This window comes from Limanda limanda, chromosome 13 (genome assembly GCF_963576545.1).
Source record: "Limanda limanda chromosome 13, fLimLim1.1, whole genome shotgun sequence".
In the NCBI taxonomy this organism is placed as follows: Eukaryota; Metazoa; Chordata; class Actinopteri; order Pleuronectiformes; family Pleuronectidae; genus Limanda; species Limanda limanda.
This window is the reverse complement of record NC_083648.1, coordinates 16,246,354-16,268,797: the sequence shown is the minus strand read 5'-3', so window position 1 is coordinate 16,268,797 and position 22,444 is coordinate 16,246,354. Positions and strand designations below refer to the sequence as shown.

General features: G+C 43.0%; 3 protein-coding genes across 4 annotated transcripts; 2 read left to right on the top strand and 1 right to left on the bottom strand.

Annotated features, from left to right (window-relative positions):
* The first annotated feature begins 1,743 nt into the window (after positions 1–1,743).
* and3 (actinodin3) lies at positions 1,744–3,621 on the top strand. 2 transcript variants are annotated; one of them, XM_061084310.1, is made up of 4 exons: positions 1,744–1,801; positions 2,011–2,055; positions 2,473–2,612; positions 2,714–3,621. In XM_061084310.1, exons 1-4 carry the CDS (start codon positions 1,747–1,749, stop codon positions 3,416–3,418), a joined length of 945 nt encoding a protein of 314 aa, XP_060940293.1. In that variant the 5' UTR covers positions 1,744–1,746; the 3' UTR covers positions 3,419–3,621. The 2 variants fall into 2 exon arrangements, with proteins under 2 accessions (XP_060940293.1, XP_060940294.1); XM_061084311.1 differs by having other exon boundaries at positions 2,011–2,057; positions 2,469–2,612.
* A 723-nt stretch (positions 3,622–4,344) lies between these two features.
* Positions 4,345–13,702, top strand: LOC133018031 (dynein, cytoplasmic 1, intermediate chain 2a-like). The gene is made up of 16 exons (XM_061084309.1): positions 4,345–4,448; positions 6,046–6,154; positions 6,272–6,392; positions 6,938–7,022; positions 7,677–7,804; positions 7,897–7,986; positions 8,195–8,357; positions 8,462–8,561; positions 8,725–8,850; positions 9,351–9,497; positions 9,600–9,713; positions 9,803–9,936; positions 10,136–10,280; positions 10,371–10,511; positions 10,910–11,035; positions 11,423–13,702. Exons 2-16 carry the CDS (start codon positions 6,047–6,049, stop codon positions 11,522–11,524), a joined length of 1,830 nt encoding a protein of 609 aa, XP_060940292.1. The 5' UTR covers positions 4,345–4,448; position 6,046; the 3' UTR covers positions 11,525–13,702.
* Positions 13,658–22,389, bottom strand: LOC133018030 (electrogenic aspartate/glutamate antiporter SLC25A12, mitochondrial-like). Its single transcript, XM_061084308.1, has 18 exons — positions 22,372–22,389; positions 21,590–21,643; positions 20,229–20,374; positions 19,657–19,772; positions 19,155–19,294; positions 18,827–18,973; positions 18,233–18,371; positions 18,016–18,109; positions 17,816–17,900; positions 17,546–17,630; positions 17,272–17,430; positions 16,523–16,575; positions 16,129–16,209; positions 15,527–15,667; positions 15,272–15,410; positions 14,997–15,155; positions 14,799–14,889; positions 13,658–14,642 (listed from the first exon to the last, which is right to left on the bottom strand). Exons 1-18 carry the CDS (start codon positions 22,381–22,383, stop codon positions 14,429–14,431), a joined length of 2,055 nt encoding a protein of 684 aa, XP_060940291.1. The 5' UTR covers positions 22,384–22,389; the 3' UTR covers positions 13,658–14,428.
* Between the last annotated feature and the right edge of the window lie 55 nt (positions 22,390–22,444).

Sequence of the window (22,444 nt, the reverse complement as noted above, 5' to 3'; positions counted from 1 at the left end):
AAACAGATATATTACCTGACTGAGCCTAGTTCACATTTGTCCAAAGTTTAGCCATAGCATATGAACTGCTTGTTCTTATTTCATATTTCTTTTTTAGATCTCAGATCTAGAAGACATACAGCAAAGGGCTGGATCAAATCCAAACCTGCAGCTGCTGCAGAGGACTCAAACCTGTGCACATGGGGCGACTGCTGAGAATGAAATATGTGTCAGTGAGTGGGGAAACCAACAGTCCAACACATGCACATCCCCCTTTAGAATTGCATGGGTTACACCGTTATTCACAGATACTTGAAGGATCCCAGTTATACAGTCCAGCCAATGACAAATAGCTTTTTATCACTAATACATATTGCAGCATGTCCATAACATGTGGTGGTTCATTTTAAACAACTGCATTTTTCTAAATAACTCTATAGTTGGTCACTTGAAACTTTTTTAATTAATTTATCTGTTTCTCAATGTTTTGGGGATTTTGTTTTAATTTGTACTTTAACTTTAACCAGATTTTAATTTAAAACAAACATATGTGTCTACTTGTGGTATCCAAAGATTGAGAACTATGTCTTGAAGTGTCTGAACAACAATTCCCAGGTCTGTGTTACAGATTCTTGTTGTTGGGACAAGCAGGCCCATAACTACAGCATATTTCCTGGGGACTGAAACAGCAGTTGACTCAACTCCCCCTCTATTTCTTGACTGGCCAGGACCAAAGTTAAAAGGACACATCCAGCTGTTTTGGGCACGAAGGGTTAATTTTTACCTTCCAGGCATGTTTTGTCAAGAATTACTCTAAAGTTACATGGTGCATGTCACCATATTCTGCAAATGTGGAGCATAAAACAGATTGAGGAATCAATGTTTTGCAGATATAGATTTTGGAAAAATGCATGCATGAATACTGCCTTCACTCATGGCTTCACCCAGGATTATAATCCCTATGGTACATGTAAGTAACTGGACTGTCTGTGCACCCAGTGGGTGCCCTGCTGTCACTGGGTTGTTTCCTGTGACTTTACAAGGTTTCACATTTTGTTTGAAGTTCACCTTTTACTGCTGGCCCATGCTCAACCTGCTAATGAGCTCTTCCACGTCTATACAGAAAATGCAGGAGAGGTGGAGTCAGGCCTGCCAGCAGGTCAGTGGCCAATGGAAACGCCTTGGGGTTTTTAGCAGTATTTATGAACACATATGTTGTGCAGCACATTAGTCCAGGACAGGGGAGATGCAACACCAGGTAAGCACGCTCAGTTAAACCATGTTTTTCTTTTCTGCAGTAGCCATGTCAGGTTTAAAGCAGAGCCTTTCAAATATTTACATTTCATATTTGCACCATGTTTGGACCATTCTCTGCACCATGATTGTCTGCCATTGTGCAAATAAATATCAGAGAGTTATGTAACTGATCAAATTGCAAAGAGTGGTAGTAACTTCACAGGGAAATACATCACTATGAAGTATCACGGATACACTTTAAGTACCTACTGGGATTTTTGAGGATTTTTCCTGTTGGGTAATTTTTTGTAATACTGGTATCTTTTTTCTTGAAGGCAGATGAACTACAACTGGTTGTAATTATCATGTGATGTGACACGTTTGAGTGTCCCTGCATATTTTTATACCCTTTTGTTATGTGCTGAGTCATGTGTGCTTTAATCTAATACTCTTTTGTTAATAACAGTGACCATATAAGGCAAATTGCAATAATTGGGGTTTTGCTTAATATTGTTATTTCAGACATCAAGGATGATGTTTGACGAGTTCCTGTTGAGGGCGATATGCTGTCTGGTTTTTATGTCAGGTTTGTAAAATGCATTACATTTTTTGTTTTTTAATTTTAGTTGAATTTAAGTGTTACATCTCTTGGGCAATAACTTAATGCTGGATTCAAGGTCTTGAGTGGAAATTCTTTACAATCTTGGCCATATACTTTCATGCTTTATATATAATGTTAAGTACTCAAGTATATTTCCTGTTTGTGTGTCTAAGATTTTCTCTGCTTCTCTCCAGGTTTGCTAGAAGCAACATCTCTTATGAAAGTAAAGAATCCTGGAGGTATTTGATCTTTCATGTTATTGCAGATTGTAATCTGGTTAGATTCAAAGTATAAACAGAACACAAAAAACGGTACACAAAAATGTGCTACTTATTAAAATATATATCTAAATTATCGTTTAAAGGCTGAGATTTCTTGTGAAATATCATAGTAAATTCAAGTGTGGCCATTTTTTAGACATTCTGGTTTTAAGGTACATTGACTAACTAATTATTTCAAAGTTACTTTGCATAAGCACAGTTCATATGTTACTTTACAACTTCTGTATATCATTATAGTTTAGTTAATAAAAAATATATTATACCGACTAATTCTTAGTAATTTAAAACGGAATGCTTCTCAAATTGTATTTCAAGTGATATTGGCATGTGTATCTTTATAATTCCTGTTTCCATGTTCTTCCACATTGAACCCAGTGAACATTGACTCAGCTCAGGCTCATGATTTCTTGACTAATTCTCGACCAAAGAGGAATGTCGACCCAAAGTGGCACCGAGGGACTCCTGACTTTCAGTCCTACTACCGCTTCTACAACAGCATTGGACACATCGAGGGCGTAAGATGAGAATGAGTGGAAATATTTATGTGAACAAATGTGGATCTATACAGCTCAAAATGTTCTGTGTCCTCTCTGAGCACCTTCTTTTTCTCTCTCAGATCTATGAGATTGACAGGATCAGGATACTGTACCAGCAGATGCGTCACTTGGAGTTGACCTACGGCCCAGACGCCTCCAGTTACCAAAACATGTTAGGTGTTCAGACAACTACCGCTGCACCAACTACAACCACCCTGCCTCCTCCACCTCCCACCACCCCTGCTCCGACCCCAGACCCCCTAGAGAACGCTCAGAGGATCTACCTGTGCAACCCCAGAGACCCGCTGTGCAAACCTCAGATCGTCTACCTGCCTACGGGGGCTGTTCCAGTGCTGTGTGACCCACGACGCAACCCGGCCTGCAGGCCCAAAACAGAGGAGGAGATTAAGGCTGAAGCTCCTCCCCCACCTCCCCCTGCTCCCAAAAAGCCTGCCCCACCTCCCCCTGCTCCCCAAAAGTCTGCCCCGCCTCCCTCTCTTCCTCCACCTCCTGCTTTCGTTGCCAAAGGTATGGAGTATGACTGCGACCCTTACTGGGATCCTGACTGCCTCGTCGACCACCCTCCCCGCCCTATCCAGGAAACATCTGCACCAGAGGCACCAGCTGAGGAGAAAGTGGTGATAGAGGAAGAAGCAAAAGCTGAGGAGAGTGCCCCTGCAGAGCCAAGCATAGAGGAAAACCCTGAACCTCACTTTGACCCTTATGATTTCAAACGTGACCTTTATGACCCCTTTAAATATGCCAATCCAGCTCCAGAAGAGTAAAAAACACAGTGCTTAAGAAATCATAAATAAATAAATCATGACAGGACTGTGAGCAAATCCACAAACTTAAAGTAAACCTCATGCAGGTCATCACGTCTAACAAGGCAGACATGAAAACTCAACCTTTTTCCTCATGGTTTTCCACACTACACCTGTACAGTAGGTGTGAATGAGTGCTAATATTGTGATACACAATAAAATGTTGTGTGGGATAAAAACAAAAAAACAATAAAAAAATGTATCGACAAAAAACAAGTGTGATTTTATATTTAATTTGTCATTGCAGGTCTTTGAAATGTATCTCTTTCCCTGCTACCATTTTTTTTATTTGACAGCTCAGATAACTTTGACTAGTGGCCAATATACTACGCACTCTACTCCTACTAATAATAATGATAATAATAATAATAATATTAATGAAAACACAGGGGGGGGGGTACAAATTACCTATATGAAATCAAATATATACAAAAAATATTAATAATAAGTAAAACTGAAGTACAGAATAAATACAGGTAACAAGGATATAATTCAATTAAACATTTGTTCCATATGAGAACAATTCGACACAAAACAATGATACAAAATATTATAGCAATACACAAACATTAGTCAGTTTATTTTCTAGTGATGTGTTGGAGTGATGTAAACATCTCAGAGTGGCATGATGATAATGACAATGATCAATGTAGTAACAATGAATCAGGTATGATCGTGTATACAGGAGGCAAAACGCTGTGATATAATGTTCTATACTAAACAGTGCAACGCTATGATTCAGACTGTAGGAGGATATGACATTTTTATACTAAAAATATGAATAATGAGCTCAGTGCGGTTCCAGCTCGAGCCGCCAGAGGTCGGTAATACTCCTGCTGGTGTTCGGGCTGAGCGCTGAAGAAGAGCACTGCAGCGGCTCCCTCTCTTCCAGCATCATCACTCTTCACCTCCATCATCCCTGTCGTTCTGTAAGCTGTCGTCCTCTCGTCTTCTTCCCGTCCGACACCCGGCACCCGACACCCGGCACTAGGTATGTCTCTGTCCACGTCCACAGCCGTGTGTCCTTCAGACACACCCGGGGACGGCGGGACAGAAAGACTCGGGCGTTGCTCTCCGGTGTTTCCGTTACGTCCGCTCATTGTAGGAGACGGGCCTCCTCCTCCTGCCATGGAGATTAGCATGCTAACACAGCTAGCCAGCTTAGCATCTAGCCGACAGAGGAGTAATTAGATTATAACCAATGTTTGACAGATCCCAGACTGAGTGTAAACAATTGACAACATAAAGCCGCCGTGGAGCCAATAGAGGGAATGTGAGGTGCTGTGTTTTCCTACAGTCCTGACAGTGGGTGGAGACGTGGAGTGTCTCAGTTGTCTCAGTGTTGTGGACACTCGCCACCCAGACAGGATCAGCACATGAATATAACCAGTGTGTATCTGTTGTCATGTCTACACTATCCTTAATAACACTGTGACCTCTGACTTCTAATATAAAGGCATGAAGAAGATTCAACACAACGATCTAAAGTGTATATCATTTAGGATAAAAGCATCATTTAGGCTTTCATCTTCGTTTAGCATGGATGTTTTTTTATCTAATACACCAGCTCAGTGGTTCAAGGCCCTGACTTTGTGCAGAGAGCAGATAAAGAGATCATTGTTGTGAACAGCTGGTCTGTGGTTCACATGTTTCCAGTGTGATCTGCTGCTGCAGGGTGTGTTGCTCTTATCTATCTCATGTGAAGTCTGCACACTGGAAAAGATGATTTTTTTTTTTTTTTAATAGGAGCAAAGCTTTCCTGTCCAAATGACCTTTTCTGGGGCTGTTTGTTTATGTTGATGCATCATGCAGTGGCTCTGAAATAAAACAGGTCGAAAAGAATGAATAAATCTCTGCCGTAATATACCAAGAATCTAGTTTCTAGATGTTTCAGATAAGACAGCAACAGATATATTGAGGCTTTAAAATATAAAATGCCTTTTAAATAGGGAAGAGTTCAAATTATCAACGTTATTGAATTAAATTCCTCCCACTGTCCAACCAATAATTTCCATGTGAACTGTCTATAAAAGTTTGGTCGGATCAATGTTTTACTTTGTCCTATAAATATATATATATAATTTGTGTATAGTGTGTTGTTCTTGTTGTCCAAATGGTGAGCGTGTGTTCCTATTCTGCTCATGTGTCTGTATACACTTGCATGAATTAGTGATGTGTTTTTCACGTGCGTGTGAGTTATCTTAATTATTTAATGGATCAGGTTTTATGGGATAAACTGTTGTTTACCTATTTCCTGTAGTTTTCAGCTTGTAGAAAGTCTCTTTTCAAGCTCCTGGAGGTTTTTAGACAATTCTCCTTCACGTTCCCTCAGAATTTATGTATCAAGTATTTTTTATTTATTTTGGAAATAAATAAAACTATTACGAAATCTAAAAAGCAACAGTCCAAAACCCAAAGAGAGTTAGTTTACTAATGTATAAGACAAAGGGAAGTAGCAAGAGTCAAATCCTCACATTTGAGAATCTGAGAACAGACTGCTTAGTATTTTTACTTAAAATGTAAAGGATAGTTTCTAGGCTAGGTAGCTTTTAGTTATTTTTCACTGGCCCATTTAAATTCTCCTGCAGTATGTCCGACAAGAGTGAGCTGAAGGCTGAGCTGGAGAGGAAGAAACAACGGATCGCCCAGATTCGAGAGGAGAAAAAGAGAAAAGAAGAGGAGAAGAAAAAGAAGGATGTATGTTTCATTTCAACTCCTTTTAATTGAATTCAGCTTGACAGTGTTCAGTTACTGTAAAATGTCTGATGTGTTTTCATGCTGAGGAGAGGTTGACTACGTTCTGTTTCCCTGTAGGGAGATGCAAAGCGCGGAGCGGAAGGTGGAGGCAGCCATGAAGACTCTGACCTGGAGAGGAAGAGGAGGGAGGCGGAGGCGCTCCTGCAGAGTGTTGGCATCACTCCTGACATACCCCATGGTAAACACACACACAAACACACACACACTGCCAGCCTGCCTCTATTTTTGTCCCTCACCCCACTTATCTCCCATTATTTTCTGGTTGTTTGCTTGATGGAGTTGCAGCGTTTATAAATGTCACCTCTAACTTTGTGGTCTGGCTTGATCACATGCACTCTGCTTTCTCCCCCCTGTCTTCCCAACATACCTCAACATGCTTCACAACTGTTTTTGCGCATGACGCCTGCCATTTATTTTCATTCTCTCTTCTCTCCCCTTTTTCTGTCCTTTTGTGTTTTGTCCTCCTTACTGCATGCAACCTCATTCACTCACTCACTCACTCGTCCACACACTCTTTTCATACCTCACTCACTCCCTCACTCACTCACTCACTCACTCACTCACTCACTCACTCACTCACTCACTCACTCACTCACTCACTCACTCACTCACCCACTCACCCACTCACCCATTCATCGACTCACACACTCACAAACACACACGCACTCACAGCTCAGCCCCTGAGGGTAGTAACAGAAGATACATGTCTGTTTCACTACCTAGTCCCTGCCCCCATGTCTCCCTCCAACAAATCAGTGGGCAGTGACGCAGGAAGCCAAGATTCTGGGGACGGAAACGCAGGACCAAGGTTTGTGTGCTTGTGACAGAGAGCGCTGGGTCGTTTTATCTAATTTTTCTGTGATGTAGAGTTGGTTTTGCATGCTAAGTGTGTGTGTTAACATTGTAAATACACTTGATGAATTCTGACGTGTCTCCTCTTTGCCTTTTCACCAGCACGCTGATTTGTCTTTATTAACATGCACTCCGTTCTACTTCTTCTCTCCCTGTCCTCCTTTCTCTCCCTCTTCTCTGTCTTTCCAATCTCTCACATTTCTTATTTGGCTCACCTTTTGCCCACTTTCTGCATTTGCTTTCATCCCCCTTGTTTTCTTCCTTCTTTTTCTCTGTCCCGTCTTTCTTCTTATTAATACCATGTGGTGGTTTGGCTGTATAAGGACATTGCATTGGGATCCTGACCCCTCTACTCTGCAACTGCACTCCGACTCTGAGCTGATGGGGTACTGCTCCTCCTCTCTCCTTTAGCTTGTGTTCCAGCCTTAATCAGTTTTTGTGGTGTCATTTTAGATTTGTCCAAATGTGTTAATATTATCTCTGTGCATCACTATTTCTGTTACTTCATGTAAACGTTGCATTCAGTTCCACTCTATCACAATCCTGTGTATGTGTTAGCTTATGTCCACTGTGGTTTTATGTGTGTGTGTGTGTCTGTGTGTATGTGCAGACGTGGAGCTGTGAGGCTGGGCATGTCCAAATTGACCCAGGTGGACTTTGTCCCGAAGGAAATGGTGTCTTACTGCAAAGAGACGCAGACACCCACTGAGGCTTTGTCACATGCTGATCAAAAAGCAGGTAAAAAAACAGAGACACAAACCAACCTGACCTTTTCTCCAACCTCTTTTGTGAAAACGAAATGGAAGGGCGCGTGTTTGTGTGTTTTCCAGATGAGGAAGAGGATGAGGAGACAACAACTGCTCCTCCAGTAGACGACAACAACGAAGAGAAAGATGAACAGGGTGAACAGCAGGATGAGGGTAAGGACTTAAGTTTGTAACATGTTAATAACAATAACAGGAAATGCTTTTTAATAATGCTGATTACTGGAAACAAGTGGTTTCAGCTTACATTATCCAACTTTTGAGTTCATTTTTATCCACTAGATTCGTTACAGTATCATAACAAAAGTGAAGATCTTTTTTGTAATGTTTTTTCCTCTTTGAATACTGAACAATCTTTGTATAGAAACTCCCAAGGAGCTGACTGAAGAAGAGAAGCTGCAGCTCCTGCACTCAGAGGAGTTCCTGTCGTTTTTCGAGCGAGGCAGCAGAATTGTTGAGAGAGCTCTGGCTGAGCACGTGGACGTCTGCTTCGACTACAGTGGCAGAGATCTGGAGGATAAGGAGGGGTGAGGCAAATTAACAAACCTTAGTGTAAATGCTGTAACTAGAGAAAAGGTGATGGAAAGATAGATAGGTGGTGTAAGTACTCATTTTTCTCCGTCTTTTTCAGTGACCTGCAGGCAGGTGCAAAGCTGGTTCTGAACAGACAGTTTGCAGATGAGCGTTGGACTAAAAACCGAGTGGTCACCTGTCTTGACTGGTCCCCTCAGGTATGAGGTGTTTGTCATTGATCCCCACAGAGAAATTCAAGCTTTTAAGAAAAGAACCAGTCGCAGAGAGTCTGCATTGATTCATTTGTGTTTTTTAAAGCCCTTTTTAAAGATTCTTGCTTTGCTCCACTGCTTCTAATATTGGCTGCTATGTTCCTCCCAGTACCCAGAACTGCTCCTGGCCTCATACAACAACAATGAGGATGCTCCTCATGAGCCTGACGGAGTGGCACTGGTCTGGAACATGAAGTACAAGAAGGATACACCAGAGTACATCTTCCACTGCCAGGTGAGGGAAGAACTCCCATGCTGTTGCTCTGCAAGCAACTCATTTTCTTTAATTTATTACCTTAGAGTGAGAGTGTGAGTATGTAGGACTTAGTGATATCTAGTAGTGAAGCTTAATATTACAACAATATCACCTCAAATTCTATTTCAAGGTATGTTGGAGAGGCTAAGGCTTCCTTCGGGTAATGTAAAAACAGCAGAGGCCATCTTGGGAGCCAGTATTTGGTTTGTCCTCTTAGGGCTACTGTAGAAACACGCAACAAAACAGACTCTGGTAGAGGATCCGCTTCTGATGTAGATATAGAGAGCTTTTTGTAAGGTAATAACAACAAAAAAACGTTTCTTATTTTTAGCTGATTATACACAAATGAAAACATAATTATGACTATTATATAAAATCCTACACAGTGGACCTTTGAAAAATCCTTTTTTTTGCTTTAGAAAACCAAACATTAAGACAGCAGTAGATAGATTCAAATTATATTTTTTTTCTTTCTGCAGTCAGAGGTGATGTCAGCTGGATTTGCAAAGTTTCACCCCAACCTGGTGGTGGGTGGGACGTATTCGGGACAGATTGTCCTGTGGGACAACAGGAGCAACAAGCGCACCCCTGTCCAGAGAACCCCCCTGTCTGCAGCTGCTCACACAGTAAAGCACCACAGCTCACGCACCTTTTTGGTTTTTCAGCCAGTATTTAGTCAGTTGTTCTCTTTGGATGATGTTTATGTTGCTGTGCTCTGTTGTGTTCAGCACCCAGTCTACTGTGTGAACGTGGTGGGAACCCAGAACGCCAACAACCTGATCAGCATTTCCACTGATGGAAAGATGTGCTCTTGGAGCCTTGACATGCTCTCACAGCCGCAGGTGTGATGAATGTGCACGGATGATTGTGCACACGCTGTTGTTAAATGTCAGGGAGTCTGAGGTTGTGTGATTTTCTTTTCTCCCTGCAGGACAGTCTGGAGCTGGTGTTCAAACAGAGCAAGGCAGTGGCTGTTACCTCCATGGCCTTCCCTCTGGGAGACGTGAACAACTTTGTGGTGGGTAGCGAGGACGGCTCCGTCTACACCGCCTGTCGACACGGGAGGTGAGAGGTCATTCTAACATCAGATTCCTGTTTGCATGTTGAAGAAACACTGAGACTTCCTAAAAGTAACGGGAAAAGCCTTTTGAGGAAAGACAGTAATAAGTTGTGTTCGTCACAATATCTGAAATGTGTGTTACAGTGATCTTCTTTGTCTTATGTGTGTTACCGTAATCTTCTGTGTCATCTATGTGTGTTACAGTAAGGCAGGTATCACTGAGGTGTTTGAAGGCCACCATGGTCCAGTGACTGGGCTGAGCTGCCACAGCGCTGGTGGACCAGTTGACTTCTCTCATCTCTTCATCTCCTCCTCTTTTGATTGGACCGTCAAACTCTGGAGCACCAAGGTGAGACACACACTCACACACTTCTATTAGAAGCACCATTAGCTACGTTCCTTAGCTTGAATCCATTGCTCCCTCTTCTCCTCCTTACAGAGTACCCGTCCACTGTACTCATTCGAGGACAGCTGTGACTACGTCTATGATGCGATGTGGTCTCCAACACACCCGGCTCTGTTTGCCTGTGTGGACCTTGCCGGACGTCTGGACCTGTGGAACCTCAACAATGACACTGAAGTATGCAAACACACACACTGAAGCTCAAGACCTTAATTTCCCCCTTAAAGACTGGAGGCATGTATAAACAGTCACCCTGGCAATATAATGCATGTACTAGAACTACTAAAGCTGACTAATAAACTTGTTAAATTTTGTCCAATCTTTAAAAATTAGACTGTAATAGTATGAAATATTTATTTTCTGGCACCATTAGAGTAATTTCAGTCTTTTCAACTAACTCTGGGCAAGAAAGTGAGTTGCCGTAATTCCAAAATGAGTTAAAGGAAAGATGAATCTTACAATTTTTTGCAAAAACTTCTAAATAGTTTCATAAGCTTTTTGAAAGCATCGTCGAATGGAATCACTCGGGACCTTCCATGAATCTTCTTTCTTGTAAGTTGATGTGTGTTTTCTAGGTTCCCACCGCCAGTGTGTGTGTGGAGGGGTCTCCAGCTCTGAACCGTGTGAAATGGGCTCACTCTGGAAAAGAGATCGCCACTGGGGACTCGGACGGACAGGTGCGGGTCTACGACGTAGGAGAGGTGAGATGTCACAGCCTTTTTACTATTTGTTTTTTGTAAATTCAGCCAGTGCTACACAAGCTAAAGCTCGACCAATATGGAGTTTTTGGGGCCAATGCAGATACTGATAGTGGTGTACAAAATTCTGATACCCTTTTGAGATAATAAGTATTTTTGAAGAAACATGGCTGTAATTGAGGCTTGATATTTTACAGTGTAAGCATTAACTTATCAAATTATAACTTAGAAATAACTATAAATAAAAAGAAAATCCAAATACAGCCAAATGTGTCATAATCATATGAACGTAAAATGTGAACTCAAGTGCACATCTTCACTGCATTATTTGTTCCTGTCTTTGTTCTCTCTTTGACACACTGCTGGTGCGTTGTCCTTGTGTTTCTGCAGCAAATCTGCGTTCCAAAGGCTGACGAGTGGACGCGCTTTGTCAGGACGCTGGCTGAGATCAATGAGAACAGAGATGAAGCTGAGGAACTGGCCAATGTCTGATAATGTTCACCCCACCTCACTAACAACTGCTCATTAATTCCACTTCAGGGGCCTGTTGCACCAATTGGTCTTTGTCAGTCTTTGTTATGGATTTAAGTTCAGTTGCACCAACTGAACATAAGACTTAGTCTTAACTACGCCCGGTCTTAGCGATGCGCAGTCATGTGAATACCCACTTTTCTGCTGATAGACAATTAACGCTGACAGCCCAACTGGCTTATTTTGCATTTATATATCAAACAGTTGTTGCTATCATTATTAGCAGTAGCTTACTAATATAAAATAAATTCAAAGGTTCCGTGTGTAGAATCTAGTGACATCTAGTGGTGAAGTCTCACATTCCCCTTCCAAACATGGAAGAGAACCTGTGGTAACCTTCAATTGTCATAACAACTCCAAGGATGTTTAGTTTGTCCAGTTTGGACTACTGTAAAAAACATGGCGGCCTCCGTGGAGAGGACCCGCGCCCGATGTAAATATAAAAGGCCCAAATAACTTGTACAATTTAATGAAACGCACTAGTGAAAATATCACTAGAATTATTTTAAATAGATTCCCTTCACCTAAATCTTACACACTGAACCTTTAATGGAGCAAATGAAATGGAGCAGAGATCATAGACCTATCAAAAGACCAAACACAATCCTAAACCTTGTTTGTCACTCAGGGAAACAAGGGGACAGTCAATGAGAGAGAGAGAGAGAGAGAGAGCGCTATAAACGGTAAACAGATGTTTTCACACACCACCCACCAGCTCTGGGAGAGCAGGAGAATGAGTCTTGCTCAGATCACTGAGAAGCCGACTACTTCACTACTGCTTCTTCGTCTGCTGGTTTAGAGTTTGACTGCTCCTGACCAGGTGTAATATTTGCAACAGGTCCTGATGAGAAGAAGATTTAAAATCTAGATAGTGCAACTGGTGTAACTGTGAGGTCAGACTCCGAACAGCGACTTAGCTTCACACCAGATGTGAGACCAGCTGGTGCGACCGGCCCCGGTTACTTATGGCACACACACTGCCAAGAGGAGCTGCTCTCTCCTCTGTGGCTCCCACCTTTTCCACCCACTACTACATGAACTGGCCCGAGGAGAGGTGCAGAGCTAGAACGGATAGAAAAGACAGTATTAGATATGTTTTTAAATGTCCTCAAGAGAACATTTGTAGATACGAAGAATGTCACATGTAGCAGGGTACAGTAAGTCAGGTGATTGAGACGAACACAGGGAAGTGAGAACCAGGATGGACCAGTGGCTGTCCACTCTCTACACTTCTAGCTTTGATTTCATCCTCGGTGCTCCAGAATCTGCTCCTGTCCTGAAGCCTCAACCAACTCAGTCCTTTTTTTAAAATATGCAAACCTTTGTACCTGCACCTTTTTAGTACCATTTTAGTGTTTTTACATGTTTTAATATTTTCAGGACACACTTGTGCACACGGTGGGCGTTGGGAGTGTTTTCAGGGGAGCAAAAGAAAAAGAAAACGCTGACATATCAGTATCATTTCCTCTGTATCCTCAGCAGCACTTTAATTTGATGACTACAACCGGATCATGTGCTTAAACAGACACTTTTGTGGCCTGTGCGGAAGTGTGTCACTTACATTTTAACCACTACAATATTTATTATTTATTCCAATGGTGGCACTTATTTAAATTTTGTGTTTTGTTTAAAAATGCTGCTTTGTACTCAAAGCTTGAGTAGTACATTCCTAAAAGCTTTTACCAGTTAAAGTTCATTACTATACTTGCCTTGAATTTATTGACACTAGTACAGTTAAAGTGTTTTTTTCTGTACCAAAGGTTGTTTTCTACTCTGTACCTGTCCAAGTAGTAAGAACTGTTTCCTGACATGTACTCATTGAGAGGGTTTAAATAAACTAAATTAAGATCTGAATTAAGTTGGAAAAGATGAGGATGGAAAATAATTCATACTTTTTCTCTATCCAATTTTTCTTCATGATGCAGAAGTCCAACTTCACCAGGCTGGAAAAACTAATTTTGCTTCAATATATAAAATGAGAAAATTGCACTGTAGCCACCATGTTTGTTACAACAGGACAGAATTGTTGTACCGTGTTCTTCCCTGTTACAGATGATTCACTTTTCCATTGGAATAAAACTCAAGACTTCGAGGTAAAATTAAACCCATATGGATGATTTATTTCAATAAAATACAATGACTGAATTGAGATACACTTAATTTATTATTTCCTAATTCTCTGCTCGCCATTCTTGTTTCGCCAAGAAAACACAATCGAAAACCTTTGTACATCAGTAAGAGCGATTCTCAAGAGACCAGGACCAGAGGCCCCACGTTGCCATTAACATTACAGTTACTGTATAATCATTCCAACTGAATGTTACAACTGGACCTCTGTCTCGTAACATTATATTTGTTGCAGTTATACAATATGTACAGTACGTAACCTCCTGTTTGAGGACTGGATCGCGAGCGATGGCGACGCCCAAACACTGTGCTGACCAATCTAATCATTTCTATGCCCGCTGTTCAAAATGAGAAGCGCTACTCAAACTGAGTATGAGACAGAAAACAAAATACAAATCATATCAGCTACTCATGAGAGAGAGAGGAGTGCAAGAGTCAATTTTATACAAATGCTGGAGAGAAGGAACACAAAGGATGAAGAGGCCAGGAGCGAGCAGGCACTCGAGATACAACACAGTCAGCGCTCTGGTTCCGTCTGTCTGCCTCTATAACTGGCAACTGTGGGACCAGTGGATCACACCTTCACCCTGGAGAGAGTAGACGGGCTGCTGTTGTTGTTTTTTCCTAACTTTATGGCCCCTATTTGGGGAGTGCCTGTTAACTGTTGTTTGTTTTGTTTGTGTATCTAAGTTTCTGGCTCCTGGTAGAGGGAAGAGAGATAGCAGAATGATATGGAGTCTACGGGGCCTGAGCTGGCGTGACAGCAACTGGCTCTGGGTGATGTATGGACACCACGCCAGAGGACTTGAACTTGGGGAGGTGGAGGCCAAATTTGTTCTCCACCCCTGCGAAGGTGGCTGCAGCCAGGCGGTAGCCCCCCACGTGGTCTGCGTTGATGGGAGGAAGCTCGGAGATGCGAGACCTGGGTGTGGGCTCAGATCCTGCCGGACGACTGTGGGGAGGAGAGGAGGACAATGTGACTTTAAGTATTTATAAATAAATGTATATTATGACATAAGTCATATGTATTTTCAGGCAAGTCCAAAAGAAATAAGAAAAGGCATTTAAAATTTTAAGAGTTACGCTTCCTGTCTGTGTATGAACTTACTGTCCTCCGAAGTCGACATAGAACCACCGCTGCAAAAACTCATAAGTCACCAGAGTCACACCAAACTGAGGAGAGGACCGGCACATACGAGCTGGAGAAAAGGAAAGCAGACAAACAAGTCAGCGTGGTTTCAATGCAACAATATTCAGAGATACATTGTGCTACTGCCTGCAGGTGAACACACAAACAGACACACACCTCCAGCTCCCTTCCACAACGCCCTGAAACCCTCCTCTTTCATGATCTTGGTGAAGCAGTCTATGACTCCGGTGTAAGACGTCTGTCCTGCCCTGGCTGCCACTTGCAGACGGGTCTTGATAACGTCAGCAGGCGTCACAAGGGAGGCAGCAGGGATACCTGGGAAATGAATTTCAAAAGAAAAAAGGATGAGAATTTACAAGATTACATGCCGATGATTCACTGGATCACGTTCTAATTGACGGCTTCTCTTCTGGGTCACAATCTCAAATTACCTGCGATGGCTCCGGCTGTGAGAAGCTGCAGAGCCCCCAGCCGGCCCTGGTCGTCGGCGAACATGGTCTTGAGGTGTGCATACGCCGGGAAGTAGATGGCTGAGAACGGGATGTCTCTCATGAAACACGCTTTAGCACCCTGGACACACAAACAAAATAAAGACATATGTAATGGACTGTGCTTGTAGAGTAAGATTGAAAGACTGAGGCAGAGAGAAGAGTGAATATCAGTGAATTAAAACCAGGGTCCAGTACCTTGTAAAGGCCGAAGAAACCAAGGTCACGGACCACGCTGACTGCACTGACTCGGGGTCCCGTGGTGATCTCACCTGCCACCTGCAGGCGAATCTTCACGATCTCCAGAGGGTTGGTAAAGATCACCTGAGAGCCTCCAGCCTGAAGACACGAGGAGAAGAGCAACTTATTTACAGACTTCATTACAAAACAACGCACATCACTTCTCCTGCATGTCACATATACGCAGCTGAGGTATGGAAGCCAAGTCTTGCTCAAGACACGTATCAAAAGTACAAAATTAAAATCCTGATCACTCATTTACTTTTCCATTTCCTCGGATGGTAAGCAGTGCCGGGCCAATGTGTGTAAGGATGAACAACGCTATCGAAAACAAAAACAAGAAACAAAAAACATTTTGCATTGACAGTGAGACCATCACTCGGGGAACAGTTTCATATTTCAGTCCGATGTTAGTGACATTATTTGGAACTCTGCAAGCAGGTTAATAACACACATGGAGGTTTCACTCACGAGTTACGACGCAAAAAGTTAAATTTTTATCTCATCTACGGTTCATTTATGCATTTACAAACAAAAACAGTGTGGAAACTGGTACTTACACAGCCACCGGCCAGGACCTCAGCCACGAAAGCAATGCCTTTGTCTTTGTCAGTGAACTTGTCTCTCACAAAGTCGTTCACCTGTGAGACACAAACCAAAAGAAGCATCACACCAAAGACTTTAGGTTCATTTTGGCTTCTGTCAATTTGCAATGACTTTCATAATAATACAATTCTAATGATTCAAGGCAAATCAATTGGTATACAGCGTTATCATAGAGGTTAACACAGGTTATTCAATGTGCTTTACAGAAATAAAAGAAGCGTAAATGTACAGATAAGACAAACAGAAAACATCTAAGTAAAAAGTGCTATAATTAAAAGTAACGTAACATAGCGAATGTGTATGCAAAGTGAGTGGACGGGGGTCATTATTGTGCAGAGTTGTACTCACAGTGAGTTTGATGGCCTTCTCAGGTGCCACACCTATCAGCTGAGGGACCAGACCTGTGGGATATCGAGGGGAACAGGTGACATGAGGATCTCATTTCAATGGTAATACTGAAGAGACAGGAACAAGAAATGAGCAATCGAAAGGAAATGATAACATGGAATGTCAGAGGATGTCAAGTGTGCGAGGAGGAGAGTTTATGAACATGACCTGGGAGCCAAGAGACTCATTTTCTGTCTCACAGTCTAGTTGCGCGACCCAATTCACTGAGGCTGATAGAATCATCTTCTGAGATGATTTCTGTCACTAGCAGAGCTCTTCTGTTCTGTATTTTTAAGAGATTTCTGTCACTCACTTCCTCTGAACATTTGCAGCTGTAGAAAAATGCATGCTAATGTGATAGAATATTATTTTTGCGTAATGCAGAAACAAAATGCTGCAATTTTTAGACAAAGGACACTGCATCACTTCCACAACAAACATAAACAAATATTAATGTTAAAATACACAGCATCATATATTTGGCTCAGTGGTAAAAAGGAGCCAAGCACGGAAAAAATGCTTTAGCTGAGAAAGTGTATAGTTTACAAGAGGGACACGCCATACAATTAATAATATAATGATAAAGGCTTTAACCGCGAGGAATATTAACTCAAACATTTGGAATAACGAAGCTGAGCTGAATGAATAAATAAAAGACCGGAGCCTTGAACCCTAACATGACACAGGTGCAGTCTCCTAACATGTCCTACCTCTGTAGAAGCCAAATAAACCCTCGTAGCGGAGCACCTTCTTAGCGCAGTCAAAGCTGTTCTTGTACATCAGCTCCCCGACAAAGGATCCTGTGGACCTCTGGTTCTGCATGCGAGTCTTCACCAAGTCGATGGGGTACACCGCCGTCGCTCCCGTGGCTATGCAGACACACACACACAACTCAGACTAAATTTAATTCATCAAATTCACATACTGGATGCTGCTGTGTGCTCATCAGACAGAGACTTGTCTCAGGCTCATGGTGCAACTCACCTCCAGCGATGGAGCCCAGCATAAACCTGTAGGCTGACTCTGCAACCTGAAGATAAACAGGCCTGGAGCCGTCCCCATGGGTCTGCTGAAATACAAAAGAACAAGAGAAAACAATGCAATTATAGATGATTCTGACGATGGTAAGACGAGACTGATTCCTGCATTTGGGATGTGAATAAAATAATGTGTCATAAAGAGCAAATAGATTTGCTTTTTAAGGACATTTAAGAGACTAACATAATTATGAATTAGGAGTTACAAGCATCCTACCTGTTTCTGACTTTCAACCAGGTGGTGTGGCAGACATCCTTCCTCTAATGGAGTTATCCTCTCAATGTCAGCGAGGTTCAGGCGCCTGAGACACAGTTATTTATTCCCCTGTTAGTAACATTACTGACATGTTTGCAGGTGCAGGTAGATCATAAGAGTGAACAGTGAATATCTGTTCAAACTGATCAGTAAACATTTACCCAGAGGGGGAGTGCAGGCCTGACAACTGGTACAGAATGTCAATTTCCATCGGAGTGATTTGACCAAACTTGTTGGCAGCATGAACAAACTCTTCTGCAGGGAGAAAGAGAGAGATAAGAGGAAATTACCCTCCACGTGAATATTCCTGACACTCATGAAAACATATCAGCTGAAGAGCAAACAAACAGAAACACTGGAACATGACGATGTGTGCACCTTTGGTCGCGAGCGTGTCCTTCCGCGTGCCAGCCAGTGTGCTGTAGATTTTACGGATCAGCTCCATGTTGTTCAGGAGGGAGTTGAAAGCGTTGAAGTATGAAAAACTGACCATGTGAGAGGTGCTTCCACCGGCGGCCTGGTAGGAGAGAGACAGTAACACATCAGGTACTTTATACAAAAGGTTTACTTATTAAATCCCCAAATGAGAAAGCAAAGATGTGCAGTTGCAAATATCAATTAAAAAATAACTTTCATGTCTTTTATGTATTGCAATGGCTAAGGAGAAACTTCACTCCTTTATTTTAACTCTCATATTATACCGAGATATTTTTGATTGTTGCCTGAACTTGGTCCATAATGTCCTTTAGGGCTTAGAACCTCAAATAGGAAGTGTCGGACAATTAACATTTACTGAGTGTGACATTTTTTGTAACCTTCGATTAAAAACATAAATTTGCCGTCAAAACTTATGGGAGATACTGTAGCCCACTGAAAACACTACTGTCAATCAAAGATGGATATTCACTGTGGCCATAGTGTGACATTATAGAAAAAACTGTCAGTCAGCCGCTCACTGACACAAACACTCACTGAGACAAGGTTCTCCTCCACAAAGGGGGTGAGCACGTGGTGCCTGATGGTGGCCATAATGTCACTGAAGTCCATGGAAGAGATGACGCCATTCTTCCCTTTGTCCTTCTGGGCAAATGCCTGGCGTGCGTGCTCCAACTGTAGCTCCTGAATAAAATATGACACCACAGAACTTGGTTGTAAAAATAAAGTCAAAGTAACATTCAGTGTGTGAGAAAGAGAGAGTGCAGTAATACTGATTGGTGTGTGTGTGTGTGTGTGTGTGTGTGTGTGTGTGTGTGTGTGTGTGTGTGTGTGTGTGTGTGTGTGTGTGTGTGTGTGTGTGTACCTGCAGGAACTGGGTGAACTCGAGGTAGCTGAGGCATTTCTTGTTGTCGTGCCCAAAGTGCAGACGGATAAACTCACATTCCCAGTTGAAGGGAATATGGTGGTGCACGGTGGTCTGGCTGAAAATGTCACGTACATTTTCTGCAGCAAAAAATACATGTTCAAAAGAATGATTAATTTTCAAGACAAATTTCATAAACAATAATAGTGTTAAATAATTTTAATGCCATGAGGCTTTGTGATTGACATAAGAAAGTAAGTAGACACAGTGCATGAGAGTGATTATATAAGTCCAGGACTTAGACTGAGTAGTAATCTGGTTCACAATGTCACATTAGGAAATTCATTCCTCACACTGCACTGCAGGAAATAGAAAAAGGGCGCTGCAAACATATTTAACACAAAATACAGTGTCATAATTATACTGTCCTTTTTATGAGTTCACTGACATCATCAGTAAATCAAAGGTCGTGCAAGAAATTATAAAAAGCCACGGCACATACCGAAGGAAACAGATCCAGATCCATTCTTGTCAAACAGCTGGTAGGCTACGATGAAGAGAGCGTCAGGCGCACACAACACCGACTCAAAAGCAAGAAACTCCTGGAATGAGATCAGCCTGTGGACAGGGGGCGGTGCACGAGACGGAAGGAAGACAAATTAAAAATGATTTAACACAAACGCATCACAAAACTTGGAAAGAAGCCAAGATCAGGTGAAACAAGGTCAGTTGAGAAACCAGTTCTCAACCAACAGACAGAATCATTTACAATAACATTACAAAATGAAAACCGTTATTGTTTAACATTTGTGTTAACTGAAAGGCCGGACAGCCAATAAGATTACCTACATCTGATTTATAAGAATTGTGTTATTTCTGAATGAAACGTCTACTTTTCACTGAGAGTTCTGTGCATGAATTAAATAACAGTCAGAAGAATAGGACTCAATGGGAGTTTTATCTTATCTCCAGACATGCCTCAATAAAGTGTACATTGGTGTTGATAAGCTGTGTGTGTGTGTGTGTGTGTGTGTGTGTGTGTGTGTGTGTGTGTGTGTGTGTGTCAGTACGCACCCGTCCTTTGTGGTGTCAGCCACTGCAGCGATGAGCTGCACAGTTTTGGGGTTGTGGTGGATCTGTGTGTGGAGTCCTAGATATCTCTGGACAAAGTCTCCCGGGGTCATGAACCTCTCCCCTTCATTGTCCGCGACACTGGCATACTGAGGGAGAGAGAGAGAAAACGAACATTAACATGGACACATGACACTTCACTGATGCTAACGCTAACATGACCAAGAGTTAATCCATCTCAAAAGCATGATTTTACGTTAGCTTAGTTAACCCTCACAGCGCCCGAGCTGGCTCAGAGGCCTGTGTAGAGAACATGGGTTTGAGTGAGGTCAGCAGTTCTCTGTATACTGAAGGCTCTTTGTTACTTGTTTAAAGCTGGTGTGAAAGGCTGAGAACATTACACAAACATATATGTGCAAGTTTCACTTCATACACTTGACGATTCCTTTCAAATGATAAACATTTGTGTCAAAGTGTCTTGGCTATAAACATCATCATTTCGAGGTCATTGGTCTTTTCCCTCACTGGGCGGGTGATTCATGCTGCAACTGGAAATATCAAGGTCATGGATCTCAGTTGTGGCGTTACAGGCACGAGTAGGGACACGTGCGCCAATATTTTGGTAAAAGCAATTTAACCTGTGTGTGTTTAGCAGCTGACCGACAACTGCTGGCCCACGTGACACCATGCAGGCTGGTCTCTCCCCCGCCATGCAGAGGACATTTGGAGAAAGGCGAAGATTAACCAACACTCCTCTTATGGCAGTTACTCCATGACAAGTCAGGGTAATGCAGTAAGCTTCAGCGCGCTTGTACGATTGTCTACACACCAGAGCGACAGGGTGATCCCTGATCCTTCAGAGCACGAGTAAGCACGTCCTTGCTGGTGCTGTGCTGGAGAGAAACCTGACACACTCTCCTGAGCACTGGGCCTTCAGATTAGAGGTCTAAGCTGCACTGACATTCTCTGACTGTCATGATTTCAACCTCAGCAGTCATGACAACAACCACTGCGTTCAAAACAGCTGACTTGACACGTCAGACCCACAATTGTGTTTACACTTCAACTTCTACTAGAAAGAAAAATGTAACAACTGAAAAACCTGTTCATCTCCGGTTGACTGTGAGGTTAATTTAACTCCATCAGTCTGTGCTGGACCTCTAACTGTGGCTAATGCTTTAATTTAAAGCCCATGACACAATCCCACAAGATCCTTCTCCAAGTGAAGTCTTGGGACCAGATGTTTTGAACAGATGTGGCTGTTTCACAAATACGGGACGTGTACAGACGTGAAGACATTTAGACGTGTAAACACAGCCCGACACGGAGAGAGGAATTAAACACAGATTCGTGTCCCATCTTACCCTCTGGAAGATGGACTTCAGCTCACTCGGGTCCCCACGTTTCGTAGATTGCACCTAAAACAACACAATACAAAACAAAATCACGACACTGTGGGACAGAGTGAAAGCGAATGTTTGTGTATTTAGACGAAAGACGCTGCCGGCTATAGCTCGTTTTCTGCGGCGAAGAGGAGGGTGAATGTCTCCTTGACACGTCCAAGGAGACATGTCCACTGCGGTGAAAGGGGACACAACCCGACAGGAAATACACGCACACGAAAAGCAAACGACCGCGTCCCGGTGCACGAACACCACGATTCAGGTCCTTGATGAGCTGACCCGTGATGTGAGTGAACGAGTGTCCACAGGCTCCCACTGACAGCTGTGTAGCCGGCTAGCAGGAGCCACTGTCCCCGGACGAGGACACACACCGCTGTCAGGACACGGTAACGCTTTAGAATGGAAGCTTGCGACACGACGACAGAGGAGGAGGCGGCGGTGAGAGGATGAGAGTTCAGGGGAGGTGAGAGTCTCCATCGCGGCGGGTCTGGGTGTGGTAGCCGCTTAGCATCGCGCCGCTAACTCCGAGGTTGTGGAAGTCTCAAGGCCGGCGAGCTACCGCGGGGCGGCGGCTAGCAGCGGGGATGCTACCGGCTCTCCGGGCTCCCCGCTGCCCGCACGACCCCCGGCCCCGGGTCACACAGCAGCGGCCATCGTTCCGACGGAGGAAAACGCGACACAAGACGTGAGAGTATGAAGAAGCAGAGGTTGAGACACCGCTGAGGGAGCGATGCCGAAGTCACCTTGGCCGCCATGCTGGTTTGACGTCACGAACAGTGCAGGCGCAGAGCGCGTTCACAGCAGCTGCAGCAGGTC

Coding starts and splice junctions, on each gene's coding strand:
- and3 (XM_061084311.1), top strand. CDS start 1,747: ATGATGTTTGACGAGTTCCTGTTGAGGGCGATATGCTGTCTGGTTTTT. Junction 2,058..2,468: donor AAGTAAAGAATCCTGGAGGT/ATTTGATCTTTC, acceptor TCCACATTGAAC/CCAGTGAACATTGACTCAGC. Junction 2,613..2,713: donor GCATTGGACACATCGAGGGC/GTAAGATGAGAA, acceptor TTTCTCTCTCAG/ATCTATGAGATTGACAGGAT.
- LOC133018031 (XM_061084309.1), top strand. CDS start 6,047: ATGTCCGACAAGAGTGAGCTGAAGGCTGAGCTGGAGAGGAAGAAACAA. Junction 7,987..8,194: donor GGGTGAACAGCAGGATGAGG/GTAAGGACTTAA, acceptor ATCTTTGTATAG/AAACTCCCAAGGAGCTGACT. Junction 9,714..9,802: donor ACATGCTCTCACAGCCGCAG/GTGTGATGAATG, acceptor TTCTCCCTGCAG/GACAGTCTGGAGCTGGTGTT.
- LOC133018030 (XM_061084308.1), bottom strand. Junction 16,210..16,522: donor AGAAGGCCATCAAACTCACT/GTGAGTACAACT, acceptor TGTGTCTCACAG/GTGAACGACTTTGTGAGAGA. Junction 15,668..16,128: donor AGGTCCTGGCCGGTGGCTGT/GTAAGTACCAGT, acceptor TCGTGTCTTCAG/GCTGGAGGCTCTCAGGTGAT.